Here is a 23648-nt window from a genome sequence, read left to right as displayed (position 1 = left end):
GTAGGAGCTGCTCATCCCTTCTCTGGGCCATCCCTCCAGACTTTCCTTAATCCCAGCTACCCCATACCCAGCTTCCAGCAGATGCTCCTGCTTCGCTGAGAAAACGGACCTTCCGGCGTGACATGCTCCTCTCTCTTCTGCCCCCGACAGGCAAGCACGCAGGCTTTACCTGCACCGCCGAACATCCTTCCCAGCAGCATTGCTGCACCCATACGCCACCATCCGGGCCTGACCCCCAGGCCCATCCTGGGGACCCCTCTGGGGTCTCTTCCTTGCTAGAGTACTGTTAGGGTCTCCCTCCCCAGTCCTCCTTGCTCAACACATGCTCAGCCTCCCTCCCGTTCCTAAAAATAATAATCACCTCTCCCTCAGCATGGTGCCGTTCTGGTCAAAGTACATGGCCCTTCTCCCCTTCAAATTATCTTCAACGGCAACCTCCCCTTCCTCAGCTCCCACTGATTCAACTGCCCTTGCACACACACACCCCCACACGCCCCCTTCACACACATGCTCGTGCACACCACCATAGGGCCACTCCCTTCACTCCACTCAAACTCTTCTCACCAAGGTCATTGTCAACCCTCATGTTGCAAAATCCAAGGTCTCTGCTCTGTGCTCACCGTCGCCAGCCCCCCTGATGCTTTCAACTGGCTGACTCGTCCTCTCTGAGAACCACTTTCTCCCTTGCAAGGTTGCCAGATAAAATATAGGGCACCAGTTAAAATAGACTCTCAGATAGACAACAAATAATGTTTTAGTATAAGTCTGTCCCAAATAGTGCATGGGACATACTTATATTAAATACTATTTTTTTTTGGTCTATCTGAAGTTAAAATAACTAGATGTCCTGCATTTTTATTTGCTAAATCTGGCAACCCTACTCCCTGCTTCTCTGTCCCATGTGCTCCCCACCCTCCTGTCTCTTCTTCAGCTGCTCCTCCTCAGCCTCCTCCTTCTGTCGGCCTGCTCCAGGGTGCTGGCCTTGCCTACCTTCCCTTCTCAAACTCCCTGATCTCTGGGGCAGCTTCTCCCACATCCTTGAGCCCAGCTCCACTTGAGGCTGGCCTTGCCCAGAGTCTCCAAAGACCTTCTCTCTAGCTCCTTTGTAGCAATAGCAGATTGCAATGCTGGTGTGTGTGTGTGCGCTTGGAAAGACTGCTTGTCCGGCCCAACAAGCAAGGCTGCCTCTTTGTTGCCTTCATCATCTATTGTCCAGAAACGTGCTGGCCAGATGTGGAAGCATCTGGAACCATTCCAGATGTGGAAGTAAGAAGTGCTTCCCTGGGGAGCTGGCTGTGGTCCAGCCTCATCTCCTCCCACTGAACTGCCTACTCCCTGCCCCCACATGTTCTCTGAATCACCACTCACGCTGCTCCCTCTGGAACACCCTCTCCCAAACTCTTCCTGCTGAAGTGCCCTCTTTTCTTCAGGTCTAGCTCAAGGGCCACCTCCTCCCCGGTTTCCTTGGGTCTCCCAGCTCTCCCTCCCCTGAGCACCTGAGTGTGTTATGTGCAGCCTTGTCCAGGTCACTAAATTGGGAGTTCACCAAGTGCTGGGACCATGTCTGGTTGACTCTCATGTTCCCTGGGCAGAGCCTGGTACACAGTCGGTGCTCAGTCAGTGTGTATTGATAGAGGAGTGAATGACTAAATAAGAGAACAGGTGACAGAATAAATGAACAAATGCTTGAGGAAAGAAGGAAGACTCGGTGAGTAGATGGATGGATAGATGGATGGATCGATGGATGGATGGATGAGTGGGTGAATGGGTGGATGGATGGATAGAAGGATGGATGGATGGATGGATGGATGAGCGGGTGAATGGGTGGGTGAGTGGATGAATGGATGGATGGATGGGCAGATAAGTGGGTGGATTAGCAAGTGAACAAATGAGGAAACCTCAGGACTTGACAGACTGCCCATCACCTACAGTGTGAGGTCAGGCTCCTTGCCATCACTTTGTTTTCAGAGTCATGTGATTCCAGCCTGCACACTCTGCTTCCACGGACCCAAGGAGGTTGTGACCATGCAGCACAGAGACAGAGCTCTAGGCCTGGGGTCCTGATACTTGGGTCCGGCTGAAAGGCACCTGACCTGGACTGGAGCTGACTTTGCTCTCCCCTCCCAGACCTTGCACTTCTTTTTTTTTTTTAAAGATTTTTATTTATTTATTTGAGACAGAGAGAATGAGATACAGAGAGCATGAGAGGGAGGAGGGTCAGAGGGAGAAGCAGACTCCCTGCCGAGCAGGGAGCCCGATGCGGGACTCGATCCCGGGACTCCAGGATCATGACCTGAGCCGAAGGCAGTCGCTTAACCAACTGAGCCACCCAGGCGCCCCAGACCTTGCACTTCTATCTCTGCCCATCTGGAGCTTCCATGCCCAGGTATTTCTTTGTGTCTAGACATGCTCCCCTACCTCTGATGTCTGGGCACCCCTGAGAACAGGTCCCTGCTGAGTTCTGAGAAAGGCACCACCCAGGACCCCTTCAAGGAAGGACTTCAGGGGCAGCCTCAGCTGCAGAGCTGCTTTGCCAGAGGTCAGACCTTGGGGGACAGGGAACGGGGGTGGGCCGCACTCAGAGACTGAGCAAAGGTAGGAGGTGGGTATTAAGGGTCTGCATCATAATCTGATTTGCTCTTCATCTAATCCTGCTTTCTCCTCGTTCCGCTCACAGATGTTGACCCCTATAAACATCTTGCACCCCAAACTTTGTCTCAGTGATCATTTGTGGAGAATGCAACCTGCAACCGTTTCCTTCCACGTGCATCTAGGAAAGCCCTGTTTGGGGGCTTTCAGGTCCAGAGTGACCACAACAAGCTCCCAGGAACTCCTGTCCCTGGGCCGTGCCTCTCCCTTCCCCATGCTCCCCTACTCCATCCCTCTCTGCCAGCCTGACACTCTCCCTGGCCCCTTCCCCCCTCTCCACCTCTGCAGCCGCAAGCCTCTCTCTGAGAGTCCTTCCTGTGGCCAAGATGGCCTGTCTGGGTACCCGTAGAGGCCAGACCCCTGGCAGGGTCAGTTTTGCCCCCTACAATAGGCGGGTCCTAGGAGAGCCATCCATTCAGGGCTGAATGGAGACATATGAGCCAGGAGACCCAGAAGTTTGCACCCTTCAAACTATATTCTAAATATGGCACAGGAGGGGCACCTGGGTGGCTCAGTCGTTAAGCGCCTGCCTTTGGCTCAGGTCATGATCCCAGGGTCCTGGGATCAAGCCCCGCATCGGGCTCCCTGCTCGGCGGGAAGCCTGCTTCTCCCTCTCCCACTCCCCCTGCTTGTGTTCCCTCTCTCACTGTGTCTCTCTCTGTCAAATAAATAAATAAAATCTTTTAAAAAATTAAAAAATTAAAAGAAATAAATATGGCACAGGATTTATTTCCTGGTACAGAAAAAAAAATCAGATTTTCTATTAATAAAAACTGAGCATCTCTTTATTTGTGACAAAAACAAGAGCTTTGTTACATGCTCTCGATGTAACATAACATTTTAACTTATTTGGAATTATCTTTCAGTTCATGATTTTTCTATCATTCCCAAGTGACGCAATTCACTCACATTCTCTAAGAACAGAAGTGACCTATAAGAATATAGTAATAAAGTCTCATTCAAAATATGTTTCAAAGTCTTCTTTCTTGGCTTTCCCGTTAATCAAACAGCTTGTACTTTCTGTGACTATTTTTTTTTTCTCTTCTGTTTCCTTTTGTAGTTTTCAGCCCTGGTTCTTGAGAGACCTATATAAGGATATACATTTTCAATTATAAAATAAATGGCTTGTTCCCAAGGAAGCAGCCCTTTGGTTGCAGAATTGCAGGTCTGATTTCAGGCAACCGGTAGAGGACAGGTCTCAGGGTTGGATTCTGTGCTATGTGCCCTTGCAAGGAACCGAACCCATCAGAGGGGCAGATAAAAATGTAAAAATGTCCACTCGAGGGCGCTGTTTCTTCTGGTGGCAATAGAACCAGTTGTTCGGGCACGCTGGGCTAACCTGAGTGAACTAGCCCTCTGTTCCCAGTCAGCTCCGGTGATATTGCAGTCCCCGGTAAATCAGAAGAGCTGGTCTCCGTGCCATCTGACAGTGCCCAGTCAGTCACTCACTCTTCAGGCCTCTCCTAGGCCCCAGCCTGTGGGCAGGGTCCAGCTGAACTCTCAGGGCTCGGAGCTGAATTCCACCTGGTCCCAGCCCTGCGGATCTCCCAGGCTGGCGGGCACAGCAAGCTGGGCTGGGACGGGGAGTTCGCCCAAAGCAGACTTGGAGGAGTGGGACACCAGGGAAGGCTTACTGAGGGGTGAGTGGGTCTGACCCACCAGCAGAACAAATCCTGCGGACTGTGAGGCCTCACATGAAGGTCCAGAAGTCCCGGGCACCCGCCGCCGCCGGCTGGGCATGGTGACCCGGCCCCGTGAAGAGAGAAGCCTCCTGGCGAAACGTGGCCACTGTGAAGCTGCGGCCAGGGCCCCCCTGAGGATCCTGGGTCCTCGAGTCACAGCTGAAGCAGCAGAGGAGGCAGGTGATGGCTACGGTGACCACGAACAGCACGGCCACCATGCCAATCACTGCTGTTTCCATGGCCCTGCGTGGCAGCTGACCTGCTGAGCAACCGGGGCCAAGTCTTAGAGCCTCAGCTCCCCACCCAAAACAGGGGGCTCTGGGGGGTAGCAGGCGCCCCGCTCTTCCAGCCACACTCCTTGTGGGCTCCTAGCAGATGCCGGTCTGAGGCCCTGGGTCACGGCCCCACCAGGCCAGTGGGCACTCCGCATTGCGCCATCAGACCTCAGCTGCTCTCTGTTACTGTTTTCTAAGCCTCTGGCCAGGATCCCAAGAGCCGTGGTCAACTCCACTGGCAGCTTCTGGAAGAAGAGCTGTCCTGAAAGATGTGAGCTCAAGACTCCCTGGACTCGGAGGGGCTGAGGAAGAGGGAGCAGAAGACTTTGCTCAGAGAGAACCTTGCCAACCCGGCCCTCCGGTGCCGCCTACCCATTTCGAGAGAGTTTGTCTGCTTGGACACAAGACAAAATACTCCCCCTCCTGGGGATCCAGGATGAGCCTGGGCTCCTCCCCTGGAAGAACCTTGGGCCAGTCCTTGAGTCAGCCTATCTGCTGCCTCCTGAGCTCCTGGCCGTGGGCAGGGGGCAGGAACGCAGGTGGGCAGGAAGGCAATGCCAGCCCTGGGCAAGGTCGGGCTGGGGCCACTGCAGGGGAACCACGAGGGCCATGGGGCCTTCGGCAGGGGCTGCGGTCCCTTTCACTCGGCCTCGTTTTCTACACAGGGCTGGGAGGGTGCTGTTTAGAGAGGGCAGGGTATGCTCCCGCCAGGACCTGAACCCCTTCAGCGACTTCCGACGGGGCTCCTTTGCCATGTGGTTCCCGTCCCCGAGAAGCCCTCTTCGGCATGGCCTCCCCCCAGCCCTCACACCTGCCACCCACGCTCAGGTGCTATGACAACTTACCCCGGGCTTCCCCGAGTGACAGCGCTGGCTGTACGCGGTGCCATGGCCTCCTGACCTGGGGGCCACCCCACGGGCCAGGCCATGGCCCACTCATCCCTAGGTGCTGCAGCCTTTGTCCTGCTTCGGACAAGGCTCCGAGATGTCTGAGTAGCTGTGAGCACTTCCTGAATTCCTTCCTCCAATTGTGAGTGTGGGCCCAGGACCTGCACAGCTGCCTGCCCCCTTGGTGACTGCACTTACCCCACCCCCACACACACCCGCGCCGTTCCAGCCCTGCGCAGTCGGGGCTCCACTTGGCCGCTCCGGGTGAGGCCGAGCCAGGCCAGGCCGCTGAGTAAGTCCGCCAGAAGGGCTGCATCCTCTCACTCAGTCGCGGCTCTTCCACACCTAACCCCCTGACACCACCCCACTTCCAGAAAGGAGGTTTTACCCAAACTATGAGGAATGGAGTGGAGAGAAACAATGCTCCCAGGTACCAGACACAGCCAGGCATTATCTCATATAATGGCTCCAGCAACCCCGGGAAGTGATACTGTCTCCATTTTACAGACAAAATGCATACAGTCGGAAGTTAAACGACCTGCCTGTAGCCTACTGCTAATTAGTCGTAGTGATAACAAGAGCACCAAATGGCTGAAGGGGTGGGGGGGCTTCCCTCCTTTCCCTCCTAGCTCAATGCTCTTCCCGGGTACCATGGGGAGTACAGGGCAATCACCTCTTTCTGCAGTTTTACTGATCGGAGTGCAAAGGCCCAGAGAGGGCAAAGGGCCAGCCTGACGTCACACAGCCTGGGTCCTTTGCAAGCTCTCCAAGGCCCCAGTGAATTTTCTTTAGTACCAGTTTTAGGAGGCTGCTTAAGCACAGAATGAGTGACTATTTGGACTACATGAAGCCTGTCAAATTCTCACACTTCCCTTTTCCAGCATGAGCTCAGGGCTCTTCCTCTGCATGAGCAGCCCCGGGCAAGCTGAGCCCGTGGCAGTAAGCTGGACACCTCCAATTACTAGTATTTTTTTTTTTTAAAGATTTTATTTATTTAAGAGAGAGAGAGCATGAGAAGGGGGAGGGTCAGAGGGAGAAGCAGACTCCCCGCCGAGCAGGGAGCCCGATGCGGGACTCGATCCCGGGACTCCAGGATCATGACCTGAGCCGAAGGTAGTCGCTTAACCAACTGAGCCACCCAGGCGCCCTCCAATTACTAGTATTAACCGGGGCAACCAGAGCAGAGCGAAGGAAACATGATGAGCCAATTCAGGAGGTAGAAGGCACCAGAAGAACTGGGTTTCAAGCTGTTATTTGTTCTCTGACTTCTGGTTTGCCTGTTCTTTGTGGATGCATAGAGTTGGAGGCCACCTATGGTAGATGTTCGCTTTTCAGCAGTTTTTTTTTTTTTTAAAGATTTTATTTATTTATTTGACAGAGAGATAGAGAGCGAGCACAAGTAGGCAGAGAGGCAGGCAGAGGGAGAGGGAGAAGCAGGCTTCCCGCCGAGCAGGGAGCCCGACGCGAGGCTCGATCCCAGGACCCTGAGATCATGACCTGAGCCGAAGGCAGCCGCTTAACCGACTGAGCCACCCAGGCGCCCCTTTTCAGCAGTTTTAAACTAGAACAAAGGGCGACTGCTCAGCCCTCTTATCTTCTGCCTTGTATCGGTTTCCTTATCTGATTCTGAGATTTGGGGGCCCTTCCTTGATTCATCAGTAAAATAGGCCTTCTGGTCCGTTCTCACAACAGGCATTCAGTATCTGAATGGACGCTGCGTGGCACCATGCGAGGGCCCTGGCTTATGTTGTGAGGACAGGTGCAGTCTGCTCTGAGGGCCCCGCGGGGTTTCACGTCACATGGGCAGTCTGCCACATGGAACGGCCAACACAGCATCTCAAGCCCAGGGCAAAAGGAGCAAGTCTGATAAAGATGGACGAAGGCAGATGCCTTCACCACGGTGCACGTTCAGTCCAGGATCCTTGCCCTCGACCATTCCCCCCGCAGCCCTGTCCTGTGACGAGTGGCAGCAGCAGGATCAGGCAAGTTGAAAAGATCAAGACAGCCACACCTGTTTGCCCACAGCTCAGAGACGTTTGTACTAAGGGATTTTTCTGGGTATCTTCTCTTCTTCTTGTGACTATTGTCATCCTGTGATATACAGCCCCTGCGCATGGACCCCAGATGCCATGGGACTCCCCAAGATAACTATCACTTAGATACGTATGTGTCCTCCCATATCCACCATCATCAACTGATCAGAAAAAGACCACATCCCACACTTTCCTTTACATTAGGAAAGGCAAAGATGGTGGCAGACATCCTAGAACAGAGAGAATAGCAGTCTCCCAGAGACTCCAGGCCACACTGAGGAGAAGCAGGCCATCCAAGTCTGACATGGGGCTCCACAGAGAGATGAGGGAGAGGAGACATCCAAGCCAGCAGGCCACACACATCCATCTGTTAAATGTTTCCCACTTCTCAGATCCCCAACACCAGGGATGGAATGGGAACCCGAGCCCCCTCAGCAAGGCCCCAGGAGCTCAGAGGCCTCATCCTCTCGGGGCCCTACTGCTATACTTGGTGTCCCACAAGCCCCAAATTTCTGGTAGGGGTTATTCCAATCATATTTACTTTTCCAGAGAGTATGAGGTTCCGATAATTTTTCCTGAGCATCTGTTGTGTTGGCTGGTTCTGCACTGGGGGCAGGGAGCCCTCAAAGGTTCTCAGACCTAGGAGGGCAGGGGTCCCTGAATCCTGCCATAAATCTCGGGGGAAGGAGACAATGTAATTGTGTTCCAACAGAAATACAAAAATAAATCTTGTAACAAATTGGAAACCTATAGGAGGGAGCAACAAATTCTTCTTGAGCAAAGACCCAGAGAGGGGAAGGTACGAGGTGTTTTCTGGGGCCAATGACGACGAAGCAGTATGGACAGGAGAAAAGGGGCAAGGGGCAGGAACCAGATCGGGGGCCTTGAATAGCCAACCGAGAGGCAGAGACTTTCCCCCTAGGGTGATGAGGCATTTCGGCAGATCCCTCAGGCCACGGAGAGATGCTTCAGAAAGGGCAGGGTTGGAGGTGGGCAGGAATCCAGGCTGGGGGGACAAGCTAGGGCAAACATGGGAATGCGGGATGGGAGGAGGATTTGAAGGACCCAGCAGAGATAAAATCAGCAATACATACTGACCCATGGCCCACTTTCCCAGCCCAGAAATCTAATGTGGTTGTCAGTGTGAATTCGCCTCCCTCTCCCCATCACACCCCCCAGGCCTCATGGAGAATCCACTGGGAAATAGAAAAGAAACAGGATGTTCTGTTCCAATGAGTCACCAGGCCTCTGACTTTCTGGCTTATTCTCGAGTCACCCCACCACCACCACCACCTCTCCTGGCCCCCAAGGATCTCCTCCCTCCACTTCCCACCCAAGCACAGGCTAAAGGCCTCAGAACAAGATTTCCTTCCTCCCTGTGGAATTCTGCCAGCTATTCATGGGATATTTGGAACATGTCTCCAGGCTTTGGCTAGAAGGAGTCTCCGCTATCTATCACATTTTAGGGAAGAGGAAACTCAGATCTCGAGGAGGCAAGCACTCTCCCAAGGCCACCCAGCACCACCTCCTCCAGTTTAAAGAATCTCTCCACCCCTCTGGTATACACAGGCACCCGTGAGCACGGGGAGCTGAAGACTCAAGGCTTGGATAAGAAACCCTGACCCAGTTACCAAGGAAATACTGAATTCAACACAGCCCACAGAGTGGGGCTTCTGCAGGTCCCAGAGCCCCGTCTGCCCTGGAGATGGGCTGGGAAAAGCGCTGGAGGCAGCGCCCTTGGGGGCCAGCCTGTGTGGCCTCATCCCCCTTCTCCCTGAGCCCCTGGACTGTCCCACAGAGGCCCAGAGCCCCCTGGTACACGGACAGCCCTCTCTGGGCAGGGCTGCGTGCAAACCCTAAATCCTCCCTCAGAGCCTGCGTCCCGAGCGTTCCTTCCCTGCTGCCCTCGGAGCACCTCAGGGCCGGCCACGGTGCCCTCCAGCCCACAGGCAGAGGGCGCCAGGGCCAGCATTCACTCCCCGGCCGAGAGGAAGGCCCCAGGGCAGTGCGGACACACGCCTGGCTGCTCCCTCTCCCACCTGAGTTACAATCAAGAGCCTCTTCACAAAAGCTTCTTAGCGGTTTTTATTTTCTTGCATCAAGGCACAAGTGAGTGGACCTTGCAGCCTCGCACTGCCTTCTCCAGATACGAGGGCGTTGCCGGCCCCCCCAGGAGCCCCCGGGCCATCGGAAGACAGCACTTCCAGGAGCGCGGCGCGTCGTCTGGGCGTCCACGTGCGCCGCCGTCCGCTGGGAGTTAAGTCACAAGGCGGCTCCATCCCCGAAGGGCCTCGCCTGCTCCCACCGCGTCACCCTTCGGTGTGCGCAGGGCCACCCCCGGTGCCCCTCGGTTCTCCGGGGCGTAGTGTGCGGAAGCAGCCCGGCGGGGCGGGCACAGTACCCGGCGTTTACCACCCAGAGGCGCCCCTCTGCACGGGAGCACGGGCGTCCACGAGTGCCCGCGACGGAAGGGCAGGCAGTGGGTGCCATTCACGGGCGTCAGCGGCGGCCTCGGGGTGCGTGGTGGTGCCGGCGGCCCGCATGGTGCGTGCCAGCCACGTGGCCAGGATGATGGACACAGTGAGGGCGGCCCCGGCGCGGGAAGAAGCAAGGCTGCGCCCACCGGACCCGGTCTGTCCTCGCAGCCGGGCGGTTCCTCTCCACATCGCGGTCCTGCCGGCCGCGGCACAGGCAGGCGGCCAGCAGCAGCGCCCGCGATCAAGCCCACGAGGCCTAGCATCCGGGGGGAGCTGGACGGTCCTTCCACTCGGCGCCTCCTTGCTGCTTCCTCCCCTTCGGCCGCCTCTGCTCAGCCCTCACGGTCCCTGGACCTTGTTGTCTCAGCTCCTGCGGGCTGGAGAGCAGCCAGGGAATGTGGGCGCAGCCTCTCTGGGCGGGAGCTGCCTGCCAAGCGCCAGGCCGGGCGACTGTTAACTCTGGGGAGGTCCATGGGGAGGCTGGGTGGGGACAGAGGCGCTGTCAGCCAGGGCTGTGGAAGGAAGAGCCCTGAGGTTGGGGTCAAGAAGTCCAGCCCCCCCATCTCTGCCACCTGGCCAAGTGACCAGGCCAGCCCCTTCCCCTCCCTGGCCTCAGCTCCCTCCACTCTTAGACAGTAGAACTTAGCGAGTAAGAATGTGGATTCTGGAACAACACAACTCACTAGCTCTGTGACTGTGCACGAGTTACTTAACTTCTCTGTGCCTCAATTTCCTCATCGGCAAAATGGCCAATAAGAGTACTTTCCCGCATACATAGGGTTTTCTAAGGATTCAAGGAGTTAAGATTTATAAAGCACTTAAACTAGTCCCTGACACACATTTGCCATCAATATTATTGCAGTGGAGTGTGGACCGGAGAGACCTCAGCATTTGAGAGTCTCTGGCTCCCTGTCCTGCCACCCGAGTCCTCCGGGACAGGGACAGGCCCTGTGGAATGAATTGTCCCATGCTTCAGGAGCTCAGTGAGGTACCAAGGGCAGATTTTCATCATTAGGGAAGCTGAATCCTGTCTCTAGGTCCTCGGTCCCACCTGGTCTGGGTGTTAGCCCATGCTCAGGAGGCAGGAAGGAGGCTCTGAGCTCAGAAAGGCCAGACCCTATCCCAGCCTCCCAGTTCCCTGTTCAACAGTCTCGACTGGCCATAAATGGCAGGCTTTTGGCTCCATCCCACACCTTCTGCACAGCAGGAGTGACATGCTATTCCTTCCTGGTGAAGAACTTACAGAGCAAGCAGGACCTGAGCAGTCAGACTCCCCTGCCCCTCCTAGTCCCGAATCCCCTCTGTGCATCCTAAACAAGCACTGTCCATCCAGCTCACATGCCTCAGGGCCGGGCACCCACTATCTCCCTGGGGAACCCTTCCTGCTGTGGGCTTGTCAGGCCGTCCTCAAAGCTCCTCTGCACACGCAGCTCTCCATCTCACTCCACAAGACCGCAGATGCCCAGGGGCCCTCCACAGTGAGGCCCCCCACCCTCCCTACCTTTCCCTGGTGCTGCTCATTGCCCTGCCCCCTGGAGGAATGTTTTCAGCAGCCAGCCTCCTTGTGTCCTTAGGCAAGCCCCTCCCCTGACCCAGCCCTGTTCCTCCTCTGGAAAAGTGGCAGGGCAAGAAGTGACTTCTGGGGACTTTTCCTCTCAGACCTCAATGAGATGAGCTCTCTCAGGGAGGCCCCAAACCTTCTCTGGATGAAAACGCCAAATGTTCCCTTCAACCAAATTGGACTCAGGGGCAGCAGCTCTAATGAATCCAGGGGCTTTCACCCTCAGAGGGTGAAACTTTTAATGATGCCGGAGTGAGAACTTCCTCCTATGGCCTCTGGGGCCCTGGGAACCCAGCTGCCTTCTCTCAGGGCCTGTTAAGGAGGGAAGTCTGCTGGAAAGAAGAGGAGAAAGGCAAACAGAACTTTCTCCTTCTTCTCTAAGGAGACTGCCATTCCACACCAGCCACGGGATGGGGGCAGGACCCTGCAAACTGCAGACATGCAGGGCTTCAGTCAACACAAAGGACCTCTGGGAATCACCCAGACCCAGCCGTCACTGAAGAGTTAGAGAAACTGAGGCCAGAGAAGAGAAGCAACTTGCTTAAGTTTTCCCAGCTTTGTGGGTTATTCTGTACAGCAGGTAATGAAGACAGCACTATTCCTGGAGTGAGGGGGGCATCCAGAGTGAGAGTCTGAGATCAGCTGGGGACTTTCTACAGAGATAACAGGGACATCGATGGCAGATGTGGACACTAGACGCTCCACCCCTCTCACACACATACACGTGACATTTGTTTTCTTAAGTGCAGAGTCACTTCCCATCTGGACAGAAGATAGGATCCCAGGGTGGGTATTTGATGAGACGCTTTGAGCACCTGGGGGAAGGTATAGAGACCACAGTCCTCTGGGACTGCAGAAGTGACTGAGACCTTCTTGGAGTCCTGACTGGCTAGATGACTTTAGAGGAATGTGTGGTTGTGTCAGAAAAGCTGTTCTGTAGCATTGTGATTGTATTTCTCCCATAGGGTTTGGTCTTCTGCACACTCCACAGGCTGCCTTCCTAGCTGAGGGACTGGAGTTTCAGACCATACAGCTGATAGGTCAGCCTTTTGGAGTTCCTATCATTTAGCTTCATGCCCATACTTTCCAGGGCGCAGACTTATGCATGCACTTACATGCCTGTGGGCCCTTGTAAACTGCTCTGTGGGTAAACTCCTGCACCAAGAATTGTGTGCGCACACACTCGTGCACATATGCACAAGTGCATACAAGTTCCATACAAGCTCACAAAATTGTGCTTGTTCTAGATACAAATGGTTCGTGGTTGTCCCACGATCCAACCGTTGTTTTCAGTAATTGGTGGCACCACCTAGTGGTGAAACTGTAAAAATCAGTTTCGTATTCTGACCTGCCAAAAATTAGTCTCCAGATCTTCGTTTATAGATCATAATTTGAACCCATGCACTTAAATCCTCTCTGTTACAAATTCTGGTCGGGAAAATTTAAGGGATTTCTACAAGATATAGTGCAAATTAAACCATATTGATGGATGCATTGACTAAGGAAGGGCGTCTCCGGGAGGTAGTAGAGGGTACGCCCCCCAGAGCCTCCCTAAGCCCTATGATAGACAGCCAGGACTAGGAATAAGGGTGAGGTGGGCACAGGCAGGAAACAAGTTGAGTGACTTTAGGAACACAAGTGTCTGCTCTCAGAGGAAAGGCCAAGACAGCCCATCTTTTGTTTTGCACAGAAAAGCAGGGATAATGATCAGCAGGTTCCTAACCTGGGTGCTCATGCCAGTTAGAGGAGGGAGATAGTCCTTTGCCTAACCTTGGGCTGCCTCCGTAAATATTGAAAAGAAGTTGCCCAGAACAGCAGCAAACTTCTCTCTTCTTCTCAGGAGTTCTTCCTGCTCTAATCATGGCGGAGTAGAGCACCACCCTACGCCCACTCCACTACACCATGAACAACCAGGTTTTCTTCTTTCTCCACTGTCTGAAGCCAACATGCTTGAAACTAAGCTACATAATTTTTATAGAACCATTTCTTTTTTTTTTTAAGATTTTATTTATTTATTTATTTATTTATTTATTTATTTATTTATTTGACAGAGAGAGACACAGAGAGAGAGGGAACACAAGCAGGGGGAGCGGGAGAGGGAGAAGCAGGCTTTCCGCTGAGCAGGGAGCCCCGATGCGGGGCTCGATCCCAGGACCCTGGCATCATGACCTGAGCTGAAGGCAGACGCTTAACGACGAAGCCACCCAGGCGCCCCTAGAACCATTTCAATTACAATACCAAACAAACATAGATCTAGGTCCCTCTTTAAAGTGAACAAATAGGGTGCCTGGGTGGCTCAGTTGGTTGGGCGACTGCCTTCGGCTCAGGTCATGATCCTGGAGTCCCAGGATTGAGTCCCGCATCGGGCTCCCTGCTCAGCAGGGAGTCTGCTTCTCCCTCTGACCCTCCCCCCTCTCATGCTCTCTCTCTCTATCTCATTCTCTCTCAAATAAATAAATTTTTTAAAAAAATCTTAAAAAAAAATATTTTAAAGTGAACAAATAGAGAAAAATTGCTAGACATATGTAAAAAGATATCAAGTATTGTACCTTATTACCAGGGTTACTAGAATCTAAAAAATGGAAAAATAGTAAAATCCCAAAATTTATTCTATTTAAATAATATTCAAAAGTCAATCCATACATGAATTTGAGGAAATTATGCAAAGCAGGAAATTTACTTTCAGATTAAAAATCAAATCAGGAAAGGCCACTTTGAGAACCTATCTCATAAGTCTGGAGGAAAAAAAGAATAGAGAGAGAGGGGAAATGCCCAGGAACTCAAATACGCTTATATAATAGACATTTTAGAAGTAGAGAGCAGAGCCCATGGAGAAATAATCATTAAAGAAATAAAGAAAATTTCCTGAGCTGAAGAATTGAGTGTTTAGATGAAAAGTCACACTGAGTACTAGGCAAACTATTTAGAGAGGCCAGAGCAGACCATCTAGGTATACCCAGGTGAAATTTTAACATTAAAAATATTATGTAAAAATATATAGAAAGGAACTCAAACGGTACAGCTATATAGAAACAGTCTGGCAGTTTCTTACAAAACTAAACACATTCTACTATATTATCCAGGAATCACACTTCTTGGTATTAACACAAGTAGTTTAAAACTTATGTTCACACAAAACCTGCACATAGATGTTTACAGCAGTTTTATTCTTAATTGCCAAAACTTAGAAGCAACCAAGATGCCCTTCCATAGGTGAATGAATAAATAAACCAAAGTACATTAAGACAATGGACTGTTTCTCAGCACTAAGAAGAAATGAGCTATCAAGGCATTAAAAAACATGGAGGAATCTTAAATGCATCTTAGTAAGAGACAGAATACAATCTGAAAAAGCTACATACTGTATGATTCCAACCATATGACATTCTGGAAAAGGCAAAACTCTGGGGACAAAAGAATCAGTGGTTGCCAGGGGCCAGAGATGAAAGAAGAATGAACAGGTGGGGCACAGAGGATTTTTAGGGCAGTGAAACTATTTCCCAGGACACTATCATGTTGGATACATGTCATTATACATTTGTCAAAGCCCTTACAGTGTACAACACAAGAGTTAACCCTAATGTAAACTATGTACTTTGGTTGACTCTGATGTATCAATGGAGGTTCATGGATTATAACAAAGGTACCGTCGTGGTGCCAGATGATAGCGGGGACAGGATGTACACGGGAAATCCCCAGGATGTACATGGGAAATCCCTGTACATTCCACTCAATTTTGCTGTGAAACTAAAACTGATCTAAAAAAATAGTCTATTCTAAAAAAGTAAAAGGATTAAGAAATGATCCTACAAACAACTGGAGCTGTTCAAACTATCTCAAAGAATAGAGAAAGGTAGGAACTTTCCTTTATTTTTTAATTTACAAAATTTATTTTCTAAAACTAGCATAACCCTGATACCAACCCTGACAACTATCGCATAAAAACACAACAGATATCAAAATTCTAAAAAATAAATAACATATTTATATCCCTAGCAGAACATTGAAAGACTAATAATGCTCCATAAACAAATATAGCTTATTCTAGGAATGTGAGGGTGGTTTGATACTTTTAGAAATCTATTGTTGTGATTAGTTATATACATAAGTAAAAAGAATAAGACCATATAATCACCTCAATGGGGGGCAGAAAGGCATTTGATAAAATTCATTATTCATTCCTGATAAATATACAAATGAACAAAAAAAAAATAAGTGCAGTATTAGAAGGATACTCTCTTCACGTGATTAAAAAGAAAAATATTTCAAACCAGTAGCCAACATCATGACTGTTGGTAAGAAAACATGTTCCCATGAAAACCAGGGATAAGTGAGAATGCTCACTCTTACCACTTTCACTTAGCACAGTTTAAAAAGAGCATAAAATAAAAGGTAAAAATAATGTATTATGTAATTACATATCTAGAAAGCTTAAGAGATTATGCTGAAAACTATTCACACTAATGAGTTTAATAAAGAAGATTATTTTTAAAAAATACAAAAAGTAGTGACTTTCCTACATAATGGTAATAATTAATTTAAAAACACAACAGAGCAAAAATATCATTGAAATTGGCAGCCAAAAATATAAAATCTCTAGGAATAAATTAAGCAAGAATACTAATGGTGGGGGCTAGCGGGGGTGGGGGAGACAACATTTTGCTCAGGAAGGAAATATGTGGGCTTCTTCCTTGGGGGCCCAGAGCATCTGTCTGGGGGAAGATTTGAATTATTACAGAAAGAATACAAAGAGAAGGAATGAATATGCAATCTTTGACATTCAGAGCAGGCCTCTTCCTTATAAGTCAAGCCATTGTCCTGAGAGTGTTTTTTGAAGTTGCCTTTCAGCACACTGAATCAAGAACCAAGCCCCCAGAGCTCCCCCATAATGCCCATAGTGCAGAAAGCTCCCCACTTTCCCCTGTGACCGCCGAGTAGCAGAGGTTTGAAGCTCTAAGGTAGAGGGGGGCCATGATAACCAGGGCCAGGGGAAGCCTAGTCTCTTCTGGCCCCAAGTGATGATGGAAAAGAGAAGAGAGACAGAAGAAAGAGACGTGAAGTATAAACTCCATTAGGCAGCCCCTAGGGAATTCCAAAAATAAGTGGCAAGACCGGGAAGATGGGGGTACACACTGACATTATGTGGATAAAAAATACAGTCTACAAAATCTGGGAACTCATAAAAATGTGACCTCAGTTGGCCATACAGGGCAGTTAGGGCTGGGAATGTTCTAGTTGTAACCTTATAAATGTATGCACAGATGGGAGCTGGAGAGCTATACCATGTGATATTAACAGTGCTTCTCACTGAGTGGTGGGGTTACCAGTGATTGAATTTTATTTTGGCAATCTATATTTTTAACATTTGACAACAAACACCTTATTTGTATATTAATGAATGCAACAAAAGTTGTAGCAGCTTTAGAAAAGATATTCAGGGGGCACCTGGGTGGTACAATCAGTTAAGCGACCAACTCTTGGTTTCCGCTCAAGTCGTGACCTCAGGGTCTTGACCCGTATCAGGTTCTGCGTTCAGCGTGGAGTTGTCTTGAGTTTCTCTCTCCCTCTCCTTTTGCCCCTTCCCCCGCCCCGTGCTCTCTAGCACTCGCTCGCGCTCCCTCTCTCCCTTAATTAAATAAATAAATATTCAGAAACCATGCCCACCCAAATAGAATAGCCCTGAATCCCAGCCAAGCCATCCACCTCATTCACCAAAGGTAAGAACAGCCAGACTCCAGAATCATAAACTCAACTGGTATCAGCTTAAAGAAGCCAAAAAATGTAAGAAGTATACCAGATTGGCTGTCCTCAGGAATGTGAGGGAGCTGATTAATCCAAGAGGACTGCTCTTCCCCAACCCTCCTGGATGGTGTGTCCATGGGCATTTAGCCACACATACTCAGGTAAACATAGTAAATTTTCTTGAGCCTCACTTTCCCCTAATGCACAATGAAGGAAAGACTGATGACAGATTAAATGTGTACAGTCTAAGTTGCCTTCCTTTCTGACTTTTCAAGTTTCTATAACTTTCTGAAACTACCATTAAAAGATAACTGGGATACTTAGAACTCTATTCATTTATTTAACTAATATCTATTTAACCAGGCCCTGCATTTGGTGCTAAGGCTAGGGAGAAGACACAGTCTTTGCCCTCCAGGAGCTTTTTACCTTGGATAGGAGACAGAATAGAAATGATTACAATGTGGGCGCCTGGGTGGCTCAGTTGGTTAAGTGACTGCCTTCGGCTCAGGTCATGATCCTGGAGTTCCTGGATCGAGTCCGCATCGGGCTCCCTGCTCGGCAGGGAGTCTGCTTCTCCCTCTGACCCTCCTCCCTCTCATGCTCTCTGTCTCTCATTCTCTGTCATAAATAAATAAAATCTTTTAAAAAATAAATAAATAAATAAATAAATAAATAAATAAATAAGAAATGATTACAATGTACCAGGTAAATTCTGGGACCTAAGTGTTCACAAGGCCCCAGCAAAGTGCAAAAGAGAGGGTTACTCATAAGCAATAAACTTCTCTCCCTTTTCTCCCCAACCTACTATTTTAATAATTGCTAGAATAATTACACTTTACAAATTGATCTCACTTAAACCTCCCACAACTCAATTATCCTCGTGTTACATATAGGCACACAGCTAGAGAGTGCCAGGGCCAGAATGGAGCCCGGGCCTGCCTGGCCACAAAGCCTACCTCTAACCTAGTGCTAGAATGAGAGAGGGAACTGAATGAGGCAAGAGCCACCCCCACCCCCCACCCCCCCCGCCCCTTGGAAAGAGAAGCTGTGTCTCTGGGAATCCACAGAGAGGAAAAAGAGACTATGGGAGGATAATGGAGAGAAAAAGAGAAGAGTCTTTCAAGACCTCTGCCCTGAAAATTTGAAAAACTCTGATTAGACTTGTGTAGAATAATGTTCAAAGAGATAACAGTTTCCTGAGTGTCTTTCCAACCTATCCTCCGCCAAAGAGAAAAGTCTTCTTATTTTTTTTTTATTTAAAGATTTTTATTTATTTATTTGGCAGAAAGAGACACAGCAAGAGAGGAAACACAAGCAGGGGGAGAGGGAGAGGGAGAAGTAGGCTTCCCGCGGAGGGCCCCCGGGGATCATGACCTGAACCAAAGGCAGATGCTTAACAACTGAGCCACCCAGGCACCCCAAGAAAAGTCTTCTTAAAGTAGAAAATAATCAAAAAATAAGACGGTATAGATGAATTCATATGTGATAATGCAAATAGCAAATGGTTAACAATTGTCGAAATTAGATTTTAAGTATGTGGCTATTCACACTACAATTTTTCCAGCCTTTCTATATGTTTGAAAATTTTCGCATACACACCCACCACCACCACCACCCACACACACGCACAATGTTGTAGGCAGGGGCAAATAAGCAATAGTTGGGCAGGGAAGTAAGAGAATAGAGTTTTCTAGTGCTGTCCCATATGGTAGCGTTAGCCACATGGCGACTGAGCACATGAAATGTGGCTAATCGGAGTTGAGGGGTTCTGTATATGTAATAGAGACTCCAGATTTCAAAACTTGTACACAAAAGAATGGAATATATCTCATTAATAATTTTTATCCTACTCACAGGTTGAAATGATAATTTTTTGGTTTTTGGATTAAATAAAATATATTATTTAAATTAATTTCACCTGCTTCTTTTTACTTTTTTAAAGTGGCTACACATGTAACTTACATGCACACACCCTGTATAGCATTTCTACTGAACAGTGTCACCTACAGCATCCAGTCACCACAGATCCTATTCCTTTGCTCATTCACACCTGCTCTGGACCAAGTCCTGTGCCAGGGCAGGCAGGGATGAATCACAGTCACAGCCTCAGACAGCTGAAGGTCTAGGTCCGGGAGACAAGCCAAGACAGAACTGAAGACATGATAGGATTTCAGCATCTAGGTAATCTCAGTGACTTTCTTGCTTGTGAGTGTCCATGTGGTACCTTTCTGATTAGACTGAGGGCAGAACTTTTCTAGAGCACATTTAGACATATGTGGGGGTGTTTGAAGAGGTCAGAACTGGGGGCCAGCATTTCACATGCAAGAGCCAGGGAAGGTAAGCATCCCACATTAAAGACAGTCCTACATGAGTAAGAATTATCCTGTCCAAAACTGCAATAGTGTACCTGTTGAGAAACCTAGTACAGGAAGAATGTCACACCTGTTTCTACCTGCTGGATAAGGACTCTGAGGCCTGTTCCCTAACCCACACAGAGGTAGCACCAATATTTCTATGCAGGCAAGAACAAGGAGCTTCCTGGGGTACTGAATCACATAACCCAATTCTATATCTCCTTAAAGGTAGGAAAACTACCCTGGGACAGTTAAGGACACCCAAGGGTTTGGCTCCCAGCGGGAAACCTGTCTGATTATGAAGACTGCCCAAGGCAGCGTTCAATTAGCCCAGCCTAATTAACCATCTGGGAGCCTATACCCAGAGCTCAGGGACCACTCTCCAGCATCAGGCTCCAAAATGCCACAGGAACAGCCCACTTCTGGAGGTGGTGACCAGTGAAAACGAGCCAACCCTTTGCTCTGATCTCAGGGGCTGGAGCTATGGGAGATGAGGAGTGTGGATGGGTGTCCTACATAACTTCAGCTAAAGGACAAGTCCTCAAACTCCACAGATCCCCAGAAGGCCTTAGGTGAGCTCCAGGTAAGGTGTAAGGACTCTGATAGGTGAGTATCACTGCTAGCCTGTGAAAGGATCAGCAATCCCTTCCTAGAACAAGGTGCAGGCAAGACATGATAAGTGCCTGCATCACAACAGTATCTGGGAGAAAAGCAGGTGGAACAGACTTAAAATATATTGTTGAGATGGCATTAAGAGGACTTTCTGACACATTTGATAAGGAGAATTAAGGGATCTGGAATGAACAACTAAATGATAGAATAGGCAGGAATAACTTCTCGAGAAACTTGTCAGTGAAGGGGAGAAGAGAGATGAGGCAGCAGCTGCAAGAGGAAATTACATCAAAGAAGGTTTTATTTTAAAGATGTAAGAAGATGGAGCCCTATATTCCATGGGAATCCCCAAGGGAGGGGAGTGACTCATGGAATGATATTCCTGTGGAGGAGAGAGGGATTAGGGTCAGGAATAGGGGTGGAGTGGGATATTTTGAGACTGACTCCCTGTTTCAGTTCCTGGTATCATGAGTCTCCAGCCAACTAGGTACTTGAAGTGACCTCCTTGGGCCTCATTCCTTTTCCTTCCTGCTCAGTTTTTTAAAAAATTAAGCTATATGCTATTTACTACAAAAGTTTTAAAAAAGGTGATAGAGGGGCGCCTGGGTGGCTCAGTTGGTTAAGCGACTGCCTTCGGCTCAGGTCATGATCTTGGAGTCCCGGGATCGAGTCCCGCATCGGGCTCCCTGCTCAGCAGGGAGTCTGCTTCTCCCTCTGACCCTCCCCCCTCTCATGTGCTCTCTCTCATTCTTTCTCTCTCAAATAAATAAATAAAATCTTTGGAAAAAAATAAATAAAAATAAAAAAGGTGATAGAGAAATTGAAAGCAGAAAGATAGAAAAGATATGTTAAGCAAATACTAGCAAAAGAAAGCTGGTATAATGATAAACAAAATAAATTTTAGGGCAAAAAAATTTTCTAGAGATAAAGAGGATCCATATATAAACATAAAATATCATTTTTCACCAGCAGGATATACCAATGATAGTGCTGTATGCTCCTAATAACATAGTATGAAAGTATATAAAACAAAAATTTCTAGAACTATAAGGAAAAACTGACAAATTCACAATAAAGAAAAGGATTCTAACACATATCTTTACATTATTGAGAGGTCAAGCAGACAAAACAATCAGTAAGAATTTAGATTTGAACAAAGTTAACTGTGAAGCTTGATAAAATGGACACATATAGAATCAATGCCCTCAGCGGAGAAGACACATTCTTTTCAAGCACACAGATACTATTGATGAAAAATTGCCAGAAAATAGGTCATAAAGCAAGTCTCAACAAATTTAAAAGATGGGTATCATACAGACCACAGTCTCTGACTACAATGAAGTTAAATTAGAAATCAAGCTGAGATAATCTTAAAGGTTTATCCAACAACCTCCATTTGTTTGGGAATTAAGAAATATACTTCTATAATAACTAAAAGGAATAATAGTGGAAATTACAAATTATTTAGAACAAGACAGATTTAGAAATAGAACATATTAAAATATGTGGAGTGAGGGGTGCCTGGGTGACTCAGTCAGTTAAGCGGCTGCCTTCGGCTCAGGTCATGATCCTGGGGTCCTGGGATGGAGCCCCACGTCTGGCTCCCTGCTCAGCAGAGAGCCTGCTTCTCCCTCTCCCTCTGCCTGCCACTCTGCCTACTTGTGCTCTCTCTCTATCTCTCTGTCAAATAAACAAATAAAATCTTTAAAAAAATAAAAATAAAAAAACAAAATATGTGGAGTGAAATTAAAAAAGCATTTTTATTAGAAAAAATAAAGTCTGAAATTTAATGAGCTTAAAAATTGAGAAAAAGAAAGCCAAGGTTAGCAGAAAAAGAGAAAATAATAAAGATTAGACCAGATATAAATCAAATAAGGAATAGAGAAACAATTGAAAAAAATCAACAAAATCAAGAGGTTTAAAAAAAAAATACAATTGGCAAATCCTGAGCTAGACTAATAGAAAAAAGAGCAAAGACTCAAATAAATAGAATCAGAAAGATGAGACACTACAACAAATGATTTTTTCTTTAATTAAGAAATTAAAAAGAACATAAGAATTACTATAAACAATTACATACCAACAAATTGCATAATTTAGAAATGGATAGATTCTTAGAAGAATGGATAAATTAGAAAGAAGAAATTTCTTCTAAATTCTTAGGAGAAATGGATAAATTCTTAGAAACCCACAACCTACCCAAACTGAATCAAGAAGAAATAAAAAGCCTGAACAGACCAATAACAAATAAAGAGATTGAATCAGTAACCAAAAACCTCCCATCAAAGACAGACTAGGACCAGATGGCTTCACAGGTGAATTCTACCAAACACCCAAAGAATTAAAACCAATCCTTCTTAAACTCTCCCAAAATATAGAACAAGAGGGAACACTTGCAAATTCATTTTATGAAGCTAGCATCACCCTGATACCAAATCCAAATAAAGCCGCCATGAGAAAAAACAAAAACTACAAGCCAATAACCCTGATGAACATAGATGCAAAAATCCTCAATAAAAATCCTAAAAAACTGAATTCAACATCACATTAAAAGGATTATATACTGCGACAAGGCAGATTTATTCCTGAAATGCAAGGATAGTTCAACATAAAAAAAATCAATGTCATACACTACATCAACAAAATAAAAGACAAACATCATCTCAGTTGATACAGGAGAAGCATTTGACAAAATTCAACACCCTTTCATTGTAAAAACTCTCAACAAAATAAAAACAGAAGGAAACTACTTCAACATAATAAAACTCATATATGAAAAAGCCACAGCAAACATCATACTCAGTTGTGAAAGACTGAAAGCCTTTCCTCTAAGATCAGAAACAAGGCAAGGATGACCCCCTTTCAGCATAGTACTGAAAGTTCCAGCCACAGCAATTAGGAAATAAAAGAAATAAAGGCATCTTTTTTTTTTAAGATTTTATTTATTTATTTGACATAGAGAGATACAGCAAGAGAGGGAACATAAGCAGGGAGAGTGGGAGAGAGAGAAGCATGTTTCCCGTAGAGCAGGGAGCCCGATGCGGGGCTCGATCCCAGTACCCTGGGATCATGACCTGAGCCAAAGGCAGACACTTAACTACTGAGCCACCCAGGTGCCCCAGAAATAAAGGCATCTTAATTGGAAAGCAAGAAGTGAAATTATCTCTATTGGCAGATATAATCTTATATTTAGAAAATCCTAAAGACTCCACAAAAAAGCCATTAGCACTATAAATGAACTCATCAACATAGCAGGATACTACACACAGAAGTCAACACACAAAAATCAGTTGCATTTCTTTTTTTTTTTTAAAGATTTTATTTATTTATTTATTTATTAGAGAGTGAGCGAGAGAGAAACAACATGAGAGAGGAG

General features: G+C 47.9%; 2 protein-coding genes across 2 annotated transcripts in view; both read right to left on the bottom strand.

The window, feature by feature from the left end:
• Window positions 1-4294: 4294 nt before the first annotated feature.
• On the bottom strand, window positions 4295-4570 carry SPAAR (small regulatory polypeptide of amino acid response). Its single transcript, XM_045881981.3, has one exon. The coding sequence runs from the start codon at window positions 4568-4570 to the stop codon at window positions 4340-4342; it is 231 nt and encodes a 76-aa protein (XP_045737937.1). The 3' UTR covers window positions 4295-4339.
• A 5508-nt stretch (window positions 4571-10078) lies between these two features.
• TMEM8B (transmembrane protein 8B) overlaps window positions 10079-23648 on the bottom strand; it is a 79146-nt gene continuing 65576 nt past the window's right edge. Inside the window, exon 14 of the transcript XR_010407708.1 lies at window positions 10079-10515. The gene's annotated coding sequence lies outside the window, so the exon portion shown is untranslated. The remainder of the gene's footprint in view (window positions 10516-23648) is intronic.

This window comes from Mirounga angustirostris, unplaced genomic scaffold (assembly GCF_029215605.1).
Source record: "Mirounga angustirostris isolate CCGP_5_RB_7025 unplaced genomic scaffold, mMirAng1.0.hap1 SCAF_15, whole genome shotgun sequence".
NCBI classification, from domain to species: Eukaryota; Metazoa; Chordata; class Mammalia; order Carnivora; family Phocidae; genus Mirounga; species Mirounga angustirostris.
The sequence above is the reverse complement of the archived record's forward strand: the minus strand, read 5'-3'. Positions and strand labels throughout refer to the sequence as shown.